Source organism: Cottoperca gobio, chromosome 24 (assembly GCF_900634415.1).
Source record: "Cottoperca gobio chromosome 24, fCotGob3.1, whole genome shotgun sequence".
In the NCBI taxonomy this organism is placed as follows: Eukaryota; Metazoa; Chordata; class Actinopteri; order Perciformes; family Bovichtidae; genus Cottoperca; species Cottoperca gobio.
Window position 1 is genome coordinate 4,118,403 of NC_041378.1, and position 21,163 is coordinate 4,139,565.

Genomic DNA, 21,163 nt, shown 5'->3' on the forward strand with positions numbered 1-21,163 from the left:
CAACAACAGAACCCAACAGAATGTGACGCATTTACTGTACGCTGTAAGCAAAACTAAGTAATGTGAGCTCGGTCCGTGTTCACCATCTGGAGGCAACTCTGGAAACTGCACAGAACTGTCAGCACTCCAGGGAAAGACGACTGTGTCTAATCTTTTAAACTGTTCACTAAGCGAATGACAAAGCTGATGACATAGCCGACACAAATGAGCATTAACCTAAAACTGACAATTAATTTTAGTTTGGACACCTAAATGCTAGTGATTGCAAATATTGGTGATTTTTGGTCAAAGTTTAAACTAATTTCCTGTTTTCACGCATGTTATCCCGTTTTACGTTGCCCATGTTGTAACTTGGTGTAGCATTTAATGCCACCAAGCATTCCTAACAAATATAAACTGTGAACAGGTGCAGGAGCATTATGAGGACACAACATACAGTGGAATACAAAACTGACTGGGAACCTGTACACTATATACATTTTTTCTTTCTTCCATTTTTCAACGTCTATACTATACAAAAGAGTTTGATTACAAACGATTAGAATCTAAATCCCTGGTCTCGACAGAGCAGATCTTCGTGAATCTTTTTGACAATTTTCGTCAGGAGGTTCTTGGCCGGACTGAACGACGCCACAATCTCCTCAATCTGTTGGATCCTGCAAATACATGAAATATAAAATATTAGTTTGTAAGGAAACAAATAGTCTTAGCCCCACTATCATCGTCCTAAGACACATTTTTATTTAAGTGCTTTTAAAACTGTAATTCCCTCCACCCAAAAGGTCAAGAACGCAGCGCCTCACCTCATTTCTACTTAATGTATATTTGAGTCAAACTTACGTTGCGTTTCCGATCATGTTTTTGAAGCTCTGCACTTGAAGGACACAGAGGTGCTCCACCAAACTGACGGAGAAGATCACCTCAAACTTAGAAAACGCCTTGAGACTGCTGAAGACAATGTGCACTCTAGAAGAAAAAGAAAAAACATTATATATAAAAAAGGTAGCTTATTCTTTGTTTTGTTTTGAAAATACAAAATGAGATTTGACATCTTTTGTGATACGGTTTTAATTAAAGAAGCCACGTGTGCTAAATACTACAAGCACTAGCTATTGATTTGTGGGAAAGAGTTCTTACCGAGTGTCCACACAGCTGATGTTGAGTATGTCGAGCCTCAGACTCCCCCACGCTCCTAGCAGACGCAGCTCCTCTCCCAGCAGACGACAGCGACTCACCACCAGGCTAACGTCATGGAGCAGCTACATATAACAGACAAAACAACCTCAGTTGAAGGTTTCAGAGTGACTGTGTAAAACGTTATTTGCACACATTCTACAGGTCTACTGAATTAAAGAGCAAGTCTGACCATAAACACGATACGTTTAAGTACAACATGCAGCTGCACATGTGCCCCTCTCTCAAATCAACAAAACAAAGTTCACACGTACCTTTGGAACATGTCTGCTCGTTGGATACTTCTCCACCCAGTCGGTTTCTCCCTCGATGTACTGAGAGAGCAGTTTGTGAACGAGGCAGGCGTGGCCCTTCGACTTCTCGTCTAGTTAGAGAACAAAATGTACAGTCGCCTGTTTAAACAAACTACCAGTAACAAGAACGTCCCCCAAGATCAAACTTAAGTAATATTCATTCAACATCCAAGGTATTCGGAGACACACACACACGCTACTTTTTGTATTGTTTTTTTCTCACCATCGAGTTGAAGTTTGAATGTGATGCGTGATATTTTCCCCTCAGACTGATCATCAGCATCATTTCCTTCAAATAACAAATAAAAAAGGGAAAATGTTATTAATAGTAGAACACATGAAAGAAGAGCTCGGGCTTTGCTGTAAATGAAAACACAAATCAGTCTTTGCAAAACTACAAGTCTGCAAATGAACTTTCAGTGGACAGACTACATTTCTGTTTATAGTTTGTGTGGTAAACAATAGTTTTAGTGCTAAAAGTGCAACATGGGTTAAATGTTCTGCCCTTACACACTTTTTATTTTCCTGCACATCTAAAATAACTAATTCTTGTTGAAACAGTATGAAAGCTGTCGTTCCTGTTAAAGAACCAACGACTCATTCAGTCTGTGGAGTATGTTGAAGAACACTCACCTTTGGATTTTTCAAACGCCAGCTGTAGATGTACGGTCTCATGGAGGAAGGTGTAGACGGTGTAGTCGTCTGTCTTCTCTGCAAACTTCCATTCATTCACCCTGAGGTAAGAAACGTGTTTTCTACTTAACATCTTTGTGTAGAAAACATAAAAACACATAACTATGGAAGTGCATTTATAGTCAATACTACGGACAACAGTAAACTAATGGGCCTCATTTCCTGACAGTCGGGAGCAACAGAGAAAACACACTTTGAGATAGTTTAAAGTGGTTCAAGGTTCAGCACAAGCAGCTTTTTAGAAATGAGGTCCTGCGTGTTTTCATAGCAAGACATAAGATCTGAAAAGCCATTAAAATCAGAAACTGACATATGCAGCATGGTGACGTGGCTCTCAAGCTTCCTCGTCTCCACTTTCAGCCGGTTCAGTTTATTTGAATTCTGCTTCTTCTGCATCTCCAGTTCGGATATTTGTCTGTGGCAAGAACAAAGAAAAAACAATAAGTAACCTTTCTATATTCAAAGAATCTAAATATATGTATTAACATTCTAAACTCACCGGTCATTATCGGCCAAAGCCTCAGTGACTTTCTGCATTTCTGTGTAAAAAAACCCCAAAATGAATAAAAAACATTCAATTCAAGCGCATTAAAAAACGAATGAAGTATTTACCTTCCTGACGGGATCTCAGACTTGATTTGGTTTCAAAGCCTTCTTCTTCAACTGCAGCCAGTTCTAAAGGAGGGTGCAAACAGAGAAGGTGTTACAGACTCATCTTCTCCCTTCATCAGCACATTTACACCAACACGGCCTCTTTCTTCATTTATGTGTCCATTCATACAGAGAAGGTGAGTGACGTGGACAGCCATCACTCATTTTCCCACAGTGGCCATACCCGTTTCCATTTCACGAATACAGTCATCCAAACTCTTCATCATCTCATCTGCTTTCTCGATCGTTCCTCTCAACCTCTGCTGCTCCTCCTGAAAAAGAGGAAAACGTCAATGAACTTCCATGTTTTCAAAAGATCATTCATGTTGTAATTCAGTATTTCTGTGTGAAGTCTCTTACCAGATTAGCCTGCACAAGATTAGAGTACAAGACCTCCTTCATTTCATGCGACTGAACTTTGCTCGACTTCCTGAAGAGGTTATTTCTCTCCTTTAGTTTTGCGCCGCAAGATTTGAGCTGTGAAATCAAACAAACGCAGTGAGGGCCCGGAATAAGATCATGTGCTACATCTACGTACGCAGCAAAGGGCATCAGCTTAATCCAAATGATAATTCACAAACATCCTTCTCACATTGTCCAGGTGTCACATGAACAAAGACATCATGGTAGCAAAGAGAAGTTCTCCTTTAATACCTCTTTCTCTGAAAGATGTCTCACTTCCTCCCACAAAGATCGATTAACAATCATCAGTGGTTTGTCCAAGTCCCGCATTCGCTCCTTCAACCTGCGAACGGGACAAAACAGGCTTTTGTTTGAGCCTCAGTCATTAGTTTAACTCGTTATAACAGTATCTATCTGTACCACTTCCAATTTTATTCTGAAATCTCTGCCACAAAATAAGATATGCTGCTTTTAACAAACTCCTAGGGGGAAGCTTTCTAAGGTTTCAAGGGCATTTGGGATTAAAGGGGGCCATGAACACCCCTCAGGAAAGAAGAAACACATGGTTATAAGAGCTAAATGTGACAAACTAATACATGTATGAATCTCAGCCATAAATGTGTTATACAATCTTAAGCGTACATACCCCTCCACCTTTTCTGTGAGGTTCAGGACGTCTGTCTCGTACACCATCTGTTTAGGACGGTTGATGTGCCGGTCTTTCAATAAATCCATCTGTGTGTGATCTGTGTCTGACAAAGGCTGCAAAAACAAAAAGGAAAAGTCCCGTCACCACATTTGCTTTTTATATATTGTTTTTAATATCAATGAAGATAAACCTACTTTGCGAGGAAGGATGCTTTGCCGAGGATTATGGATGACAAAGTCTATGTTGAAGAGTTTAAAGAACTCCAACACTGTGATGTTGCCATCGTCGAGCTTCTGTAATCAAAACATTGAAGACAATAAATATAAAGAATAAATATAAAGAAATATTTCAAAAATATGTCTACAACATACTCTCTGTAAATCATTGGTGTAGTCCTCAAGCTGGGATTCAAACAGGCTTTGTTTGTAAGCTGAAAAAAATAAAAATAATAATTGATTGAAACACATGAAAACATGGTGAAATAAGGATCTCAATGATGCACGTGTGAATCCATATCAACTTACTTGATTCAAATGTAGCTTCACACCTCGTGCTGCCTGTGTGGCTGCTGGTGGAGTAATCTGTGCTCTATAATAGCATGAGTATGAAATAATAGAGTCACAGATGTGGAAATATACAGTCTCTTAAAAATGATGAGGACGGCAGGTAAACATGGAGGAAGTATCAACAGGAGAAAATGAGGCTTCTTACTAAAATATGATGTACTATTATAATACGGAAGATAAGGTGTGTATGGGTGAGAGTTTGTAAACAGAACCCTATTTACTTCTTGGTTCACCATCAGGACATGTAAGAAATGATTTGAAAGAGAAAGTTTTTTCTGGGTGAGTAATTGATGATCATTTCGGGGGGTGAAGTATGCCTTAAAAGCTTTGTCATGGAAAATAAGAAATTCACACCCCATCATACTATTTGAGAATGCACAGTACTCTAATTTGACATACCGTTTCAACGTCAGCGGCCGCCTCGGTGGATGTTTTCAGTCTCTTCTCATCCTCCGGATTATTTTCATCTACAGGCAAAGGTCTCTTTTTTCCATGGACAGCACTTATAACGTCCTGGTCAAAGACATTGTCCTCTGAAAGCTCTCCCATGAACTCGTGGGAAGCACTCACTTCTTCAGTGGCTTTCTGAGGACTCATTATGTCAACCGTTTCTGACATATCTTCATAGCTACCAAGCTCTTCATCGTAAATATCGCTCAAATCATCGGCGATGTTGCCAAGTTGATTAGTAACATTGACTGTCCTTGTATGTTCTCCCACATAACTCTCCCTCTTTGGGATCGTTGGGTTTGCTTCTTTGGGGGAGCTTTGCCTTAAAGCTTCCCATTGAGAGTCTGGACATAAGTTCTTTCGTCTTCAAGTTGAAAGGAGTCGTAGTAATGGGGGGTTGTTCTTGCATAAGACATTGAGCTTGTGTATGTTCTTCACGTTCAGGCTCTGTTACAGGTAGTGAGTTGGTTTGGTCATTTGAGTTTTTGTCCATGTCGCATTGCAGCCGAGGCAAAGGTGCCGTGCAGCCGTCCGTGGCAACAGTATCAGGAGCTGTCTTCACCATGTGGCTCAAACGCCTTACTTTTGACTGAAGATCGGCTAAACTAATTCGTCTAGACTTCAATGAGGGCGCGGCATCATCAACAGCACTGGGTGAGCTCTCCACCTTCTGTGATAAAGCACCAGTTTGATTTCTTGGTTCAGGTTCCTTCCAGTTGTCAGTTTCATTTGAGTCAAGAGAATCGGGAAAGTTTGTGATTTGGTCGGGGTTGGATGATCCCAGTGCTTCATTGCTCTGTTTGGAAGTGACCTCGGTGTCCTGTGCAGAAGAAGGGCACTGAGGTGGCTCATCTGTATACGCTTGTCCCAAAATGTGACCCGTTTGAACTTCAGTCATATCTATGCTTACATCGTCCTCTGGACCTGCTGCCATGCTTTTGTTTACTGGCTTCTCCATGACAGCTGAAACAAAACCTGGAGCCTCTTTTTCAGTATCCACATCCGGCTTCTGTGTATTAAGTTGGTCCAGGAAACAATTTGTGTCTACAGTTTCTTGAGGGGACGGTGCAGCCGCAGCCACTGCTCTGGTGATCAGAGGATTAGCCCAGGGGCCACTCATCCTAGACAGGGAGTATTTAAATCCGAGATCCAAAGCTTGTGAGGATGAAGATCGGTTTCTACAGGGACGATGTGTCTTCTTCGCAGATAAAGGAAAATCGGTGCTTTCATGGGTGGATAAAATGTTAGAATCTCGGTGTGGAAGAAGTGAATCTGATACTGAATTGCTGGCAATTTTTACAGTGTGACTTCTCGTCACTTCCATAGCTGCATCGTCAGCAGTGAACCTCACCGTTTTCTCTACGAAAGGAGGTAAAAAGTCCAGACTTTGGTGTGACTGCAGTGGTAAATCAGTGGCAATGTTTACAGTGTGACTCCTTGTCACATCCATAGCTGCATCAGTTGCAGTGAACCTCATGGTTTTCTCTCCGTAAGCAGGTAACATTCCCACATTGTGGTAAGACTGTGGTCGTAAGTCAGTGGCAATGTTTACAGTGTGACTTCTTGTCACTTCCATAGCTGCATCGTCAGCAGTGAACCTCACCGTTTTCTCTCCGCAAGCAGGTAAAAAGTCCAGATTTTGGTTTGATTGCAGTTCTAAGTCAGTGGCAATGCTTACAGTGTGACTTCCTTGTCACATCCATAGCTGCATCAGTTGCAGTGAACCTCATGGTTTTCTCTCCGTATGCAGGTAACATTCCCACATTGTGGTAAGACTGTGGTGGTAAGTCAGTGGCAATGTTTACAGTGTGACTCCTTGTCACATCCATAGCTGCATCGTCAGCAGTGAACCTCACTGTTTTCTCTCTGCAGTCGTCTTCAGCATCAAACTTGATCTGAGGGAGACGGTCATAGAACATGTGTCAACTTTTATTGATAGTAACACCGAGTTGACATTATCATTTCATAATTAAAACCGTTCTCCGTCGCAGTGCCACCATCCATAAAAAAGTCTGCTTCCCCTTTCTAAAGCAAAGAAGCTAGTATAATCACTGTGGTTCTTTATACCTAAACAAATGTGTTATTTCGGAGATTAGGAGGTGAATCAACACCACGTAGGGTCTGGTTATGGGTGAAAATAACTAGTTCGTACAACATGCCGTTTGTGAAAGTCACAGAAATGTTTGGACAAATACAGTATTTAAAGACACCTGTTTACACATCCAGCAGGTATGGGACAATATTTGGGTTTGTCACTATGAGCCGCCCCTGTCACAGTACACATAGTTACATCATCTATTAAGACAAACAATATCGATTAGTGCCGCTTTAATGTTAATTTAAACTGGTAGTATTTGGAGCAAGCGTACGCATAGCGATTTATTCGGAAAACAAATGTGTAAAAGATCAAATACACAAAGGTTTAAGCTCACCTGATGTTTTTGCACCTTCGTCTTTAAAGAAGCAGTCGATGAGGGATCCATACCTAAATGTGGGGATGGGAAAAAAGTATGAAGCGATTCAAACATAAAGAAAAACAGCTATCTGCCCCCAATTCCAATATTTAAACTGAATTGAAGCAGCTCAGTGAGTTTCTTACATCGATCATTACATTACATGTTGTTTGTCGCGGTGAAAACATTTGGAGGGTTTTGTGTTTTTATACCTTTACGGTTAGATGATCCCGGTGCTTCATGGCGCTGTAGTTGTGAAGTCATCTCCGCTTTCTTCACACTGCCCATTTCTGGGTCCATGTCATGGGGTGGGAAAGGACGCTGAAGAGGATCATCATTAAACCTTGGATCCAAACTGCGTGCTGATGAAGGATCTGTTTGTAGGCGGACCACATCTCACACCTTCTTGTTTCTTCACAGGAACTGAATCCGATGCTAAATTACTGGAAATGTTCACAGTGAGGCTCTGGGTCATATCCATCGCTGCATCGTTTGCAGTGAACCTCACGGTCTTCTCTCCACATGCAGGTAAAAAGGCCACATTTTGGAGCGATTGCCGTTGTAAATCAGCTGAAATATTTACAGTGTGACTTCGTGTTACATCCATACAGGCGTCATCTGCAGAAAACCTCACTGTTTTCTCTCTGTAGTCGTCTTCGGTGTCAAATTTGACCTGTGGATGAAAATAAATATAAGTAAGTTAGAAAGTAAGAAAACCACAATCTTGATTTGAGCTTTTAAATTGGTATAACAAATTAATCATATCTAAAACATTTTAGGATTTTAGAGCCACCATAAATAAAAAATGACACTACCATTTAAAAAAATAATGAAATTACTGTGACAACTTTACAAATGTGTTTATTTCAAGTGAATCAATATGCAACAACACAGTACAGACCGACTGCAGCTCTGAAAATGTACTTACAAAGCTGTATATTAATTCACTCTGCAAAAAAGTGCATGCGTAGAACAATGGAAGTAAGTGAATCTTTGGCTCACCGGATTTCTTTGTACATTTGTCTTCAAAAGTGGCTTCAATGAGGGTTCCAGACCTAATATGTGGAGATAGGGATTAAATGAAAAGCACTATTAGCAAACCCAAATCCCCCCCCACAGTTCAATTTACATCATCATTCACTTTACCAATATAAAAAAAATATTACGCACGGTGAGATGATCCCAGCACTTCGCTGCTCTTCGGTCCTGAAGTGATCTCTTGTGTCCTCAGACTTTCACCGTGGGGGTACTTGTCTTGTGTGGGAAAGAGAAACTGGAAAGGATCATCTGAGCCAGTGAGTCCTACAATGCGGCCCGTCTGAGCTTCAGTCATATCCATGCTCACATCATTTTCAGGACAGATTGTGCCTCCATTAAAAGATTCTCCAAAGCTCCTTGTTGACCGATTTTCTTTACCAACATTACTTTCAAGCTGCGACAGGGAGCGGTTTGTGTTGACAGTTTCCTCAGAGGATGCTGCAGTAGAAGGATTACCACTGGGGGTGCCTGCTTTATAGAGACTTGAAAGGAAGTTTTTTAATCCTAGATCCAAACAATTAGCTGACGAGCCAGGCGGGTTTCGCTCCTGCAGAGATGAAGCGTCGTCCATTTTCCCACGAGGGTGAAAAATGTCCACGTTTTGGTTCGGAAGAGCTAATGAACCACTGGCAATGCGAACGGTGTGACTCCGAGTCATATCCATAAACTCATCACCTGCAGTGGACATTATTGTTTTCTCTCTGCCTTCATCTTGTGCATCAAGGTTGACCTGAAGAAGAAAAGATATTAAAGAGCTTTAAAACAACACCCTGAAAACTATGCTACTCTAAAACCTATAACTATCATACCTTTCAGTTAATGTCAGTACAGCATGAAGGATTGTTTTCAGACTTAACATTTTAAAACTCACCTTGAGGCTTTGATGAGAAGCATGCCGAGAAGGATTCGTCCAAGATGTCACATCTAAATTTGGAAATTGAAATGTAATACGATGTTAATAAAACTGTCTAATACCAGCATGCCCAAAACACACACGAGTAATACATTAGTGTTGGAACATTTAGTCCATTAATCAGTTAGTTAGCTGATAAGAAATGCAATACCTTTAGGGTTGAATGATGTCGATGTTTTACTGATCTGCGGTTTGGTCTTCTCTGCTGTCTGCGGCACTCTGTTGTCACGGTGAGAGTACATGTCTTGTGTGGGAAAGAGAAACTGAAAGTGATCATCAGTGAGTCCTATAATGCGGCCTGTCTGAGCTTCAGTCATATCCATGCTCAAATCATCTTCCGGACAGAGGGCACTTCCGTAAGATAATTCACCAATCTTCCTGGATGCATTTAGTGACTTCCTCATCACAGCTGAAACTGAAGTTGGAGCCTGATTTTCTTTGTCCACATCAGCGCCTTGGGTTTTTATCTGGCCCACGGAGCCGTTTGTTTCTTCAGAGGATGCGCCAGCAGCAGACGTCATTCTGGGGATCGCAGGATTTGCGCCCCTTGGTTTAGAAAGACTTGCAAAGAAGTTTTCAAATCCAGGATCCAACGATGGCACTGATGAAGATATGTTTTTCTTCTCTACACTCGAATCCATGTTTCTACTCATGGGTAGTGATACTGGAACACTGAGGGTCATATCCATGGATGCATCATTCTCAGTGAACATCACGGTTCTGTCTCCTCTCGTGGGTAAAGCGACATAGCTTTGGAGTTCTGCATCACTGGCAATGTTTATAGTGTGACTGTGGGTCATGTCCATGAATGCATCATCAGAGAACATCACCGTTTTCTCCCCTAAGTCACCCACAGTATCGAAGTTGACCTGGTGAAGATAAGTAGCTTTATGTCAATGACGGTCACTAAATATCAAGCTTTGCATTTAAACCTCTCATGATCATAATATAATACATATAATCGCAACACAGTGACTTCAGGCTCACCTTATCCCTTTGTTGAGAAGCATGTAGAGGAGCATTCAGCAGGGTTTCCATCCCTAAATGTGAAGACTTGACTTTAGTAAGCGTCATCTCACACTGTGACAGATAATGTGATGATTTCATGTGGTAATAGTTGTTTGAAGTTGAAAAGTTTACCCATAATTTGTTGAATCCCATCATCAGTGACTGCCACCTGGACCCTTATGAAAGAAAACACATTTCTGTTAGTAATACAAAACATTCCAATTAGTTTGGTGAACCTGTAAAATCAAAGATCACCATCTAAACATCACAGCAGAATATGTGGTGCTTAAAAAGATTGAGCCACCTTACCTATTCTGTGTGGCTGCTGCTGTGGAATAACACAGGACAAATATTAAATGGATGCTCAAAATAATAATAAATAAATTAAAATGACAGACTCACACTGACTACATTACTTACTTGTTGTTGTTGGCAAGTCTTGTAAAGGACTCCGGACAGGACAATCATTTTTTACATCCCTGTAAAAGATAAAATACTGATTAGCTTAAAATGTCCTTGTGGAAAATTAAGCCTGACTTTTCTTATTGTGTCTCACTTTGAAAACAGGAGAACATCGTTGGCAGGGGCAAAACTGACTCTTCTTGAATTCCTCTTTTCCCCTGGTTGCCACACTCCACCTTAGTGAAATAAAGATAATATATAAAGTAAAACATAAAACCATAAACAAAGATATTACCAGCCAATTGTATCCTTGTTAGAGTGAGAATTGATATAAAAAGATATATTATAGTAAGAGCGTAGCTTTAATTACAACAAAAAATCCCCAATTTTACATATAAACACTCCAGGTAACATTTTAAAATCAAGTAATCCAGTTACCACATTTTCCTGTTGCTGTGGGTCAGGGAATCTGATTGATCTCCGTGGTGCTTTTAAAATCTACAAATGAGAAATGGCAGATGTTATGGTTCAGGAAAATGATTTGTTCACGTAAATGTATATATACTTTGTCCATAAATATATTTGTAGTACTGACCGAAGAAATGCGCTGCTTAGAGAATCCACCGCCTTCACTGTGACACAAAACATGAAGCACAGTACTGAGCACAGGTGTGTAGTTATAATTATCATATACAATGTAATTACAGTCATCATCACAAGTCAGATCTAAAGATGGCCTTTAGGTAATGTGTAGTTTGTTGCTTTGAGGTTCAGGCACAAAGCATATAAGACACAATAACATCATTTTCACTCACTCATTCTTGGCAGGATCCAGAGGCTCCATTTCAACTGTGAAGAAATGAAGATACAGTAACTCACAGCTTCTGCAGTATATGATCCAATTTAAGATGATAAGACATGACCTTTTGAGTGACATAAATGCAACATGTGCCTGACTTTTCTTCATCTTTAGCTAGAGCATTACATTCACAACGAAAGATATATTTTTTTGGCAGCAGGTAGGTCAAGCGTGGTGTCAGATTAACACAAACATGATACACTAAATTATAAAGTGTGACACTATTAAATGACCTCTGACTGTGAAAATATACGATGCATTGCATTTCTGTATAGTCAGAGTTTAACTTAATCAAGATTATGCATCATTCGCTGCACAATAATCTTTATTTGCACAATAACTGATCATATAATAAGAGCAACTTTTGTTGGATATGGATTTCACCTTTGTGTGACATGTGAACACTACTTACACCAAGTCCACCAAACTCCATTCAAAAAACGTCATTTTTAAGCGTAATAGCAAGTATGTGACGTTAGGTGGATATGGATTTCCTTGATATGGAACACCTTTTCCGAAAAATATTTAGGCTAAAGAGTTCGCATTTCTCTTATTCCATTAAAGAAAACAAACGGATGAATAGTTAGCTCGCTAGCAACGATAAACACATTGATTTGAGTGTAACGCTAACGTTACTAGGTTAGTTAGCGCTAACGTCCGTGTTCGTCTGCCATTCACAATGTGAACAAGAACAATAAATTAACAAAAAACATTAGAGCGCATACCTTGTAGTTGTTATGAGTTAATTCCTTGTGTTTTTTATCACGGATACGGTTGTGTTATTACTTTTTAACTAATTTAAAATCGGTTTCATGTCGCTTATCTTTAGCTGGCTCGAGCTGCAGCTAACGTCAATGAGCGTCGACGCCTAACGTCTTCAGTTTTAAATTTAACCGCCTCCGCGCATGCGCAGAGTGAACTATTTATTTCGGTTTCGTGTACTTTCCTGATTTCTCTGCTTATTTCGGTAAGTGCTGTACAATTTACTTACAAATAATAAATATAACACTTAGCTCAAATTAATGAAGACAATACAAACCTTCTGACGACCAGAAAAAGTAGTTTACTTCATACAGGAAATAACGTAATCAAACCGGAATTGATCATAGAGGGCGGGACGTTATAAATTTGTGCGGCTCTTTGACTGTTGACAAAGCTCATATTTAACGTAGGTAGGCGTTGTTGTTCTGTTATTTTACTATGTTTAAATTATGTTGAACTCCTAACTAGCACCTAAACTGAGCTAACTAGACGCTTAATGTGTATTTGTTTAAGTCCTGCATCGAAGTCGTATTAGGAAATCGCACCAAACTTCATTCAAAATATGTCAATTTTTATGTTCGGCGTAAGAGCGATCATATAGGTCCTGGTAATCCACATATAAAGTTTACTATGATAATCCATGATACAGTTGTTGAATCTTTAGAATACACACAAGCAGAACATAATAATGAAACGTAGTTAAACAGCTTGTTCAGTATAGATTTCCAGGAATTACTAAATTATACTTAATCAGATTGTTTTCTTCATAAAGGTGCCTTTGTCACTGCTGGCATCGTATTAATCAGATAAATTAATGTCTTCAAAAATTCCAAGAGGTGAGCAGAATTAGCTGTTTTTGTACATTTGTTTGTGATTATATTGATGTGTATTTTAAGTCAAACAAAGCTGTTGTCTGATTAACAATGTTATGTTTTTCCAGTGCAGTTACCTGCAGAAATGAAGAAAGCTGGTCAAAAGTTTGAATCCAGAGACACAGCAAATGTAAATGCTGGCCAAAAATCAGATGGTATCCTTAAATATCAAAAAGAAAACGTGCCAAGGTAAGAAATTGCTGATAAAAACGTAAAAACTGCACATGTCACGACTTACAAACATGTGTTAAACTGTGGGATAGACCCCTAACAAATCCACCTAGGCTGCATGGCACTCAAACAGGCTGATAAAGATGAACTAAACAAGTAAGTCCACCCAACTCCTCTGCCACAGGTAGAGTTTGTGGGGAAAACACTGCCGTCGGGGAGTTACAAATCAAAACTTTGAAGTCTTGGGGATGAGCGAGTGCTCCATCCAGAGAAACGTTGACGCACGAGTGGCAGATAATTTTTGTTTGTCCTTGTCATCATTTGATGTAAAGCATCAGAAACCCTTGATACCTTCCAGGCTCCATATGTTTGCTTCTCAGCTGTTTAATTGCTTCTCTTTTTTTTCACTTTTGTCTTCCAGGAAAATCGTTGCTCACAAAGTTCACAAAGGGTAAGTCATACATTATATTGCATATCCTGAACGCGTAGTGAGCGCCAACCTTTTTCCACAACTTTACGCTGCACCTGTCCGTAGGGTCTCCACCAGGTATGGGCAACAGACGGAGCTCAAGGAGCAAAATCAGCATCTGATGGCTACAAATGAGGAGCTGCAGAAAAACCTCACGGATACACAGGTGCAGGAAGCAATTTTAACGACGTACTTGTAGGAGTGTAACATAACTTAACTAAGTGCTTGTTTTTATAGTCCAACTGACTGGAGAATTTCACCTGTCTTCAATTGTACAGCATTTCTTTCCTTGTTATATTGCAGCAAAGAGTAGCTGAGTTGGAGCTGCAGTGCAGTGACCTTGAAAAGGAGAATGTAGAGGTACAGAAAAACCTGAAGGACTGTCACATCCTCCTCGTCACAGCCAGTATAGACCCAGGTGAATATGTATCCGCCATGTGTTTTTCTTCATTTCAGTTTTGCTTGATAGAAAATAAAACATCTCTTTGATTCTTAGTTTTAGGAGAAAGGGTTGGGGAAGCTACGCGACAAAATGAAGATCAAAGAAAAGAAGTTATGGTACGTATATTTTATTTCATCAAACTCGTACAAATGCACTTGTTATATGCCAAAAACTCACACAATTTTACCTGTTTTTAAATGAACTTAAATTGACGCTATACTTGCATCCTACACATAAAGGGTTGGTTATCATCAGCAGTGCCATCTAGTAAACACAAATGTCATTGTCTCCATTTCAGATCGTCTCCGCAGACCTGCTGAATGAATTAAAAGTGTTCGGAGACACTGCATCCCAGCAACGTGCTCAACTAGAGGCGAGTCAAACTCCTTTGTGTTGAACTTTGCTATTTGTCGCAGTAGACTTAAGGAAAAGTTGGTGTTTATTTTAAATGTTCCTCATTTTACACACTTACAGGAAATCCAAACGACGATGACAGAACTCACTAAAGCACGGGAACATATGATGCAGGAAAGGGAGAACTTTTCCCTGGAGGCTGCGGAAATGGAACAAGCTCTTGGAGAAGCAGAAGGTCTCTTGTTGTAAACGTAATAATCTTTTCCCAACTTAAAGTGAGTTTTAAGAAAAAGTGTATAATGTATGTTTTAATGTTGACAGAAACTGAATAAAGGATTGTTATTTCCTTGTGTTCATCATCTCTCTTCATATCTCTTAATATTTTAGGTATCACCCCATTTACAATTACAAGTGTCCTGTTTTATTCCAAAACTACAGATATTTCGATCTGTTCTATATAGGTTGACGATCAGAGGGTCCTTGCAATGAAATAAAAATAACTTGATACTTGTGTCAAGTTGTAGGTTTAAATATTTTTGTTTTTCCATTGAATAATCAAACTTATTATTACAATTAATTTTTGCATTTAAAAAAAAAAAAAAGGTCTAGACTTCATTAATCTAACAGCACGACTCACCCTTATCCTTAAGGTATTAAATTCTAAGATAAAACTGTCGTATTAAAGACATTTTCCAATACAATGACTCAATGTGTCAGGAAGAATCTTACAGTATTGTACATCGGCACACTTTTGACAGTTTATTCTTAGCACTTGCTTTTAGCGTCTTGCTTCAGGGCTCTCCATCTTTATCACTCTTGAGTTCGTCTTTCTTTTTATCGGACAAATTGATGTACAGGTTAGCCGAGTCGTCCAAGTCGTTTTGGAGAGTGCTGCTGGTGGTGGTGGTTGAGTTTGAATTATCACTCACGACATCAACTATCTGTCCTGAGCGGCTCGTGTTGTAATAGTAGATGAACAGGAAGAAAGCTGTCGAGCAAAGAAAGATGGACGCTCATAAAGACAAGTTGAGCGAATTAAATGTATTTTTATTGTACCGCTACTTTACACTCATGGCTCACTCAATGGTGGAATGTAACAAAGTACTATTGGTTTGACAAAGCATTGTGAACATGAATGCGTGAGAAATAATAAGTTATTGATACAATATATAATATAACAGTTGCAAGGGACATTTTTCAGCATTGAGTACTTTAAGTACCTTTTCCTGATGTTACTTACATTTATTTTAGGTAACGTTTTCAAAGCAGAACTTTTACTTGTAACAGACTATATTCAGTATGATATTATTACTTTTACTTGATTAAAGGATATGAATACTTCCTCCAGCACTGCATGTAGGTGGGTTTTATTTACATCCATGCTTTAACTCCCATTAAATATGCTGCTTCAGCCTCAAGTTTCAATGCACTTGTCGAATAAAGCCTTAATATTGTAAAAACCACAGAAACAAAGAAACTTCTGTGACGTCACGTTAGCTTTGTACCAACCATCAAACAGTTTCTTTTGCATTGACCAAGTATTTTGCATTTTTTTCCGCTTTAGTTTTACATTCATTGTTTGATTTTAGCACCTGGAGGCAGTGAAACAAGCTGTAAACACATCCTGCAGACATGGAGCTACATTATCATTCATACACCCCTTAAAACAATGGTCTAGAACCAATAATTATGTTTCTATCACAATTATTGAAGAAGTTATAGCTGTTTTAGTGATTTTGAAGCCCGGCGGCGGCCATCTTGGAAATGACCCAGTTTTAACCCATTTCCGGAGGTCTGATTCTGGTAGACTTTTTTTCTGTTGATCAGTATATCCAGTAGGGATGAAAACCACTGAGAAACCTTTTGTTGCAATTTGTTGTGGGTCAGGTGGTTGTTTGTCATAAATTGACCTGCGCTAATAAACAATTAACAATATTTAATATTTAAATTAGAACTGTTACTATGAGTTTTAATTGTATTTGGAAATGAACTTCCCAAAGATCACTTTTTTGAATGCTCTTAAACGTATATCACACCTTAACTTAACTGGTATTGCCTTTTTGGAAATTGGTACAGAAAAACATTGAACATTGAGTTTTCTCGGGTTAACATTAAAGGTACAACGTCTTAGAGTGGGCAGAGGGTACTGTTGGACAGGATGTGTATGCGTAAGTATGTATGTACTGTATATGTGCATGTGTATATCTGACAATAATTGCCTGGGTGGTTCCTTGTGGCTGCCTTTTAAATTGACTGTGAATCCTCTTACTTCGCATCTGTATTATTCGTATTTCTGCACAAAGTTAATATGTTAAAATTAATAAAACTTAAATGACAAAAAAGAAACAGCTGCTATGCTATTTAAATTCAATGTTTCTCATGAAAATAAGTATGAAAAAAACAATACTCTAAAAGAAAAGACATCAACATTTTCAAACAAATCAACAGAAGCTTATTCACTTTCTTGCCGAAAGTTAGAGGAGACTTACCTGCATGGTAAAACGACTAAGGGCAAATGAGAATACATGGTATGCCCTTTTGTAATGTGGCTGAACTGAGCCTTTAATGGAGTAACATGTGTCCTGATTTGTCCAGAGGAGGGCAGCATCATGCTTTTTTTTTTCATCTGTTCTGACTCAAATTAAATGAAGAAGAAGATTGGAAGAAGGAATTAATAATGTCAGGAATAACACCGTATTACATTGGGGAATTTGACATCAAAGATAGTATATATACATTTAATTAATTTCTGAAGAGCGGAATAATAGAGAATTTATTTGTGTGTATTTTTCTTCTGCTTTTGTTTCTTCTTCTTCTTCTTCTTCTTCTTTTTTATGGTCAATCTACTGCTCCACACTCCAGTCCAGTAGGTGGCGGTAATGCAGCCGTTGGTTTGCAACCGTCAATAAAGCTCAAAGACGCGAAGAAGAAGAAGATGGCGGAAGCAGAAACAGTCACCCTGCTGCAGAGAACATGAATAAACGACATTGATGTTCAGTGAGTTAACAGCACAGCAACAGAAGATGCATTGATTAACTTATTTACCAACGAGATTTGCGTTTATCTGTGATTTGACCATGTGTTCCTGCATGTTTTTAACCGCTTGTGTGTATTTGGAGAACAAGGTAATAGTCGACAACTTGTTTAATAAACTGTCAATGACACCGAGAGTGTATTAATTAAAATAACATTTCCACATGACTTCAGGTTTACATTACACTCAGCCGAGATGACTGTAAACTACTTTCTCAGTCAACTACAATCTCCCATTTAAAATCTTACCGTTTCATGTTGACATTTCAATTCCACACCACGTGCAACACAAGGAATTTACTGCAAGGAATTAATTAATTATTAAGGTTTGCTGGTCAGTTCGGCATAACGTTACTGATTTTAAATTAAATGTTAGCGTTTACAATCTGCTTGCAGTTGTCACTGCTGCCAGAGTGTTTTACCTGTAGATACTTGCCAGAAAGTTAGAAGAACCAACTTCTTAGAAAGTCAAATAAGAGAAAAACTTCCAAAAGTAAGTTATGAAGTAAATATTGTGTATCCCGAATACCACAGTGGTACCTGACGGTTTGAAATATGTCTTATTTGTGATGTGTGTGGTGTGTGCAGTGGTGGATAAGAAAGGTAAAGGTTAATTGGCCGGTGTTTAAATGGGGGCTGGCCTGCTTAGGAAATTGGAAACTGAATTTCACAACTTTATGGACTAGCTGAGGATGCAATGTGTTTTTAAGTTTCAAACGACATGCTACTAATGATGCGGAGATGAAATTGAACATAACACCCATTAAATATGTTTGTGATTCAAGGTCTGCCTAGCCTGTTGAGTCAGAAAGGAAATAAATGACCAGATTTATATTTCATTATTGAAGTGTCATACACCCAAAGGTGCCCATCCCACATTGAGTTTACAAGATATTACTCACATTATCTACAGAGGCAAGAGAAAACATAAGAAAAGCAAGCCAATGTACTAGATGTATGTGTCAAGCACAATGTATCAGATATAAAATATTATTATTAAAATGTAATTGATGGAAAGCATTTAGCAGAAACTGCACTATGCCAATTGCCTTGTATGTAAATATGTACTATAATCTACATACGTCAAATCTTAATTCTAACATTGTGATGAAAGAGATGCATTTTGTTCTATTATGGTGTTTTATTGATTTATGCTGTTTCTCATAATCACACCTGGCAGCTCAATTCTCCCCTCTTTTTTTAAATTTAAATTTAGGATATGTCTGGAGGTTTTGTGAGATGGATGCTGAGCCGTACAGTGAGAGCTGTGTGCGGTGGAAGCCTCGGCTCCTGGACACCAGCATCAAGATTTACCATATGCAGTGAAAGATCTAACATCATTGCTTCCTCCTGGAGATGGTCTCCATTCTCCTCCGCTGTAGACGACACAGGAGAGACTCCCGCTGCAAAGAAAAAAAAGCGTGATCCCCGAGCTAATGACACAATCGGCTCTGTTGGCCGCATGATCCCACAGAGTGAGATACAGCTGATAAGTGAGACAGGCGAGAACATGGGCACCATGCACCGTGCAAATGTGATCAAAATCATGAACAAGCAGGGTCTCAAACTAGTGCTGCTCAGTGATCGCCAAGATCCTCCCGTCTATCGGCTGATGAGCGGCAAACAGATCCACGAAGAGCAGCTGAAACTTCGGGAGAAGCAGAAAACAAAAGCGGGTATGTGGAGTCCTGAAAATCATATAATAAAATAGTGGGATTTTTGTGGGGATCTGTACCAAACAAAGATGCCTCTAACAGATATTTCACCTGTTGCAATTAAAACATGTGGCTGTATTCTGTGCTCAGCCCCCGTGCAGGTGAAAGAGATCACTGTATTGTCCTGCATCGCAGCTCATGACCTCTCCACCAAGATGAGACAAGTGGAGAGCTGGCTGGAGAAGAAGAACCACGTTAAAATTACTTTGCGATCAGGACGCGGCGGACCTGCTGTCAACCTGGTGAGGAAATCTTTGTCAATTATCTCTTGCCTGTATTAGATGGAGACAGAAGAGGGACGACAGGAAATGACACATTTAAGAAGTAGAAACAGTAAATGATGTCTTTTAACTTGGTTATGGAGCAGATGTGGATACAAATATTCATCAAATATCAGTTCTTGATCTTCATAAGGAATGATGACAGAATTCCACCTTCCTTTTGATGCATTGAATAGATTGAACCTTTATGCCTTCGAGAGGATGAGACGATCATACAAATGTCCTTTCATGGCCACACATTTGGCATGTATGTCACCGAAACATATCCAAACTCACACATTGTTTTATTCTCCTCAGGACACAAACCTGGAGCAGATGGTGCAGCAGATGAAGGTGATGGTGGGATTTGTTTCTAAGCCAACAGTCATACAAGACGGTAAAGCAGCCACGTGCATCCTCCGACCGCCTTCAGCTAAAGACCTCCTGTCACAAAAACAGAAGGAGAAGACCGCAGCGTCGCAGTCTGCAGATTCAAGTTCGAAAGACACCGAGAGCGAAACCCCTCCTGTCAGCGACACGGACACGACGGAAGGGTCTAAACAGCAGTGATGTGATGGAAATAAAACATTCTCATAAAAACTGAACGAAGTCTGTGCTTATGTCACAGTTTGGTGTAAATGCCTTCATCGGGCTTCACTCAGTGTAATGTGTGGGTGTAAAGCGTGGGATATTATAATGATGCATGCAGCTAAATGGACAAATCGTTAGTCCTCAAAGGTGGAAACGAAATGTTGTGCATGTTGTCCTTCTTGCTCCAAAATGGAGGTTGAATGGTCTTTAACATCATTTTGTACATGTCAGACAGAACGTAAGAAAATCAACTGCTTAATTATTATATTTATATCTATATATATATATATTTATATATAAATAAATAAATATATATATAAATAATGTTTATATATAAATAAATATATAGAAATATTTATATATAAATAAATATATAGAAATATTTATATATAAATAAATATATAGAAATATTTATATATAAATAAATAAATATATAGAAATTATATTTATAAATTATATTTATATATATAGAAATTATATTTATATATAAATATTTATATATGAATAAATGATATATATATATATATATATATATATATATATATATATATATATATATATATATATATATATATATATATATATATATATATATATATATATATATATATACACATTATATTTATATATATATAAATATATATAAATAATATTTATTTATATATATATAAATATATATTTATTTATTATTATTATGCAGTGGTGGATAGCAGCGCGTTACATTTACTCTGTTACATGTTTTTAATGAATTGTACTTCTGAGAGTTGTTTTGCAGAATACCTTTCACTCTTGCTCGAGTACATTTGCAATAAAATAAATGTACTTCTGCTCCATTACATTGGACTATACACTTCATTACTGAGACATTTAGCTATAAATCATTTTTATTGTCATCGGAGCTTACACGCCCGACAGCGAGATAA

The 21,163-nt window shown here is 38.6% G+C and overlaps 3 protein-coding genes across 8 annotated transcripts; 2 read left to right on the plus strand and 1 right to left on the minus strand.

The window, feature by feature from the left end:
- Positions 1 to 335: 335 nt before the first annotated feature.
- knl1 (kinetochore scaffold 1) lies at positions 336 to 13,979 on the minus strand. Of its 4 annotated transcripts, XM_029425553.1 has the most exons (19): positions 7,564 to 7,652; positions 7,331 to 7,383; positions 4,848 to 6,793; positions 4,407 to 4,470; positions 4,254 to 4,312; positions 4,077 to 4,175; positions 3,880 to 3,995; positions 3,486 to 3,576; positions 3,192 to 3,308; positions 3,016 to 3,103; positions 2,793 to 2,855; positions 2,680 to 2,719; positions 2,491 to 2,595; positions 2,121 to 2,221; positions 1,711 to 1,776; positions 1,449 to 1,558; positions 1,138 to 1,259; positions 841 to 966; positions 336 to 656 (listed from the first exon to the last, which is right to left on the minus strand). In XM_029425553.1, the coding sequence occupies exons 3-19, from the start codon at positions 5,064 to 5,066 to the stop codon at positions 539 to 541; spliced, it is 1,704 nt and encodes a 567-aa protein (XP_029281413.1). In that variant the 5' UTR covers positions 5,067 to 6,793; positions 7,331 to 7,383; positions 7,564 to 7,652; the 3' UTR covers positions 336 to 538. The 4 variants fall into 4 exon arrangements, 1 of the variants encoding a protein (XP_029281413.1); XR_003831684.1 differs by lacking the exons at positions 336 to 656; positions 841 to 966; positions 1,138 to 1,259; ... (11 more) ...; positions 4,254 to 4,312; positions 4,407 to 4,470 and adding exons at positions 8,354 to 8,406; positions 8,522 to 9,119; positions 9,261 to 9,313; ... (8 more) ...; positions 11,528 to 11,561; positions 13,877 to 13,979 and having other exon boundaries at positions 4,894 to 6,793; positions 7,564 to 8,024; XR_003831685.1 differs by lacking the exons at positions 336 to 656; positions 841 to 966; positions 1,138 to 1,259; ... (11 more) ...; positions 4,254 to 4,312; positions 4,407 to 4,470 and adding exons at positions 8,354 to 8,406; positions 8,522 to 9,119; positions 9,261 to 9,313; ... (8 more) ...; positions 11,528 to 11,561; positions 12,297 to 12,453 and having other exon boundaries at positions 4,894 to 6,793; positions 7,564 to 8,024.
- On the plus strand, positions 12,673 to 14,993 carry knstrn (kinetochore localized astrin (SPAG5) binding protein). Of its 2 annotated transcripts, XM_029425554.1 has the most exons (9): positions 12,673 to 12,743; positions 13,098 to 13,169; positions 13,274 to 13,394; positions 13,798 to 13,827; positions 13,912 to 14,011; positions 14,149 to 14,263; positions 14,342 to 14,403; positions 14,586 to 14,660; positions 14,762 to 14,993. In XM_029425554.1, exons 2-9 carry the CDS (start codon positions 13,148 to 13,150, stop codon positions 14,888 to 14,890), a joined length of 654 nt encoding a protein of 217 aa, XP_029281414.1. In that variant the 5' UTR covers positions 12,673 to 12,743; positions 13,098 to 13,147; the 3' UTR covers positions 14,891 to 14,993. The 2 variants fall into 2 exon arrangements, with proteins under 2 accessions (XP_029281414.1, XP_029281415.1); XM_029425555.1 differs by lacking the exon at positions 12,673 to 12,743 and having other exon boundaries at positions 13,279 to 13,394.
- A 2,490-nt stretch (positions 14,994 to 17,483) lies between these two features.
- Positions 17,484 to 20,254, plus strand: mtif3 (mitochondrial translational initiation factor 3). Of its 2 annotated transcripts, none has more exons than XM_029425364.1 (4): positions 17,484 to 17,638; positions 18,891 to 19,350; positions 19,480 to 19,631; positions 19,968 to 20,254. In XM_029425364.1, the coding sequence occupies exons 2-4, from the start codon at positions 18,894 to 18,896 to the stop codon at positions 20,217 to 20,219; spliced, it is 861 nt and encodes a 286-aa protein (XP_029281224.1). In that variant the 5' UTR covers positions 17,484 to 17,638; positions 18,891 to 18,893; the 3' UTR covers positions 20,220 to 20,254. The 2 variants fall into 2 exon arrangements, with proteins under 2 accessions (XP_029281224.1, XP_029281223.1); XM_029425363.1 differs by having other exon boundaries at positions 17,629 to 17,766.
- Positions 20,255 to 21,163: the final 909 nt, after the last annotated feature.

Bases quoted from the DNA above. Each gene is read 5' to 3' on its own strand.
- knl1 (XM_029425553.1), bottom strand. From the start codon at position 5,066: ATGTCAGAAACGGTTGACATAATGAGTCCTCAGAAAGCCACTGAAGAA. The intron at 3,996-4,076 runs GTAGGTTTATCT...TTGTTTTTGCAG, and splicing joins AAAGCATCCTTCCTCGCAAA to CCTTTGTCAGACACAGATCA. The intron at 3,309-3,485 runs GTATTAAAGGAG...TTGATTTCACAG, and splicing joins GACATCTTTCAGAGAAAGAG to CTCAAATCTTGCGGCGCAAA.
- knstrn (XM_029425554.1), top strand. From the start codon at position 13,148: ATGTCTTCAAAAATTCCAAGAG. The intron at 13,828-13,911 runs GTAAGTCATACA...ACCTGTCCGTAG, and splicing joins GCTCACAAAGTTCACAAAGG to GGTCTCCACCAGGTATGGGC. The intron at 14,661-14,761 runs GCGAGTCAAACT...ACACACTTACAG, and splicing joins AGCAACGTGCTCAACTAGAG to GAAATCCAAACGACGATGAC.
- mtif3 (XM_029425363.1), top strand. From the start codon at position 17,719: ATGTGTTCCTGCATGTTTTTAACCGCTTGTGTGTATTTGGAGAACAAG. The intron at 17,767-18,890 runs GTAATAGTCGAC...ATTTAAATTTAG, and splicing joins GTGTGTATTTGGAGAACAAG to GATATGTCTGGAGGTTTTGT. The intron at 19,632-19,967 runs GTGAGGAAATCT...TATTCTCCTCAG, and splicing joins GCGGACCTGCTGTCAACCTG to GACACAAACCTGGAGCAGAT.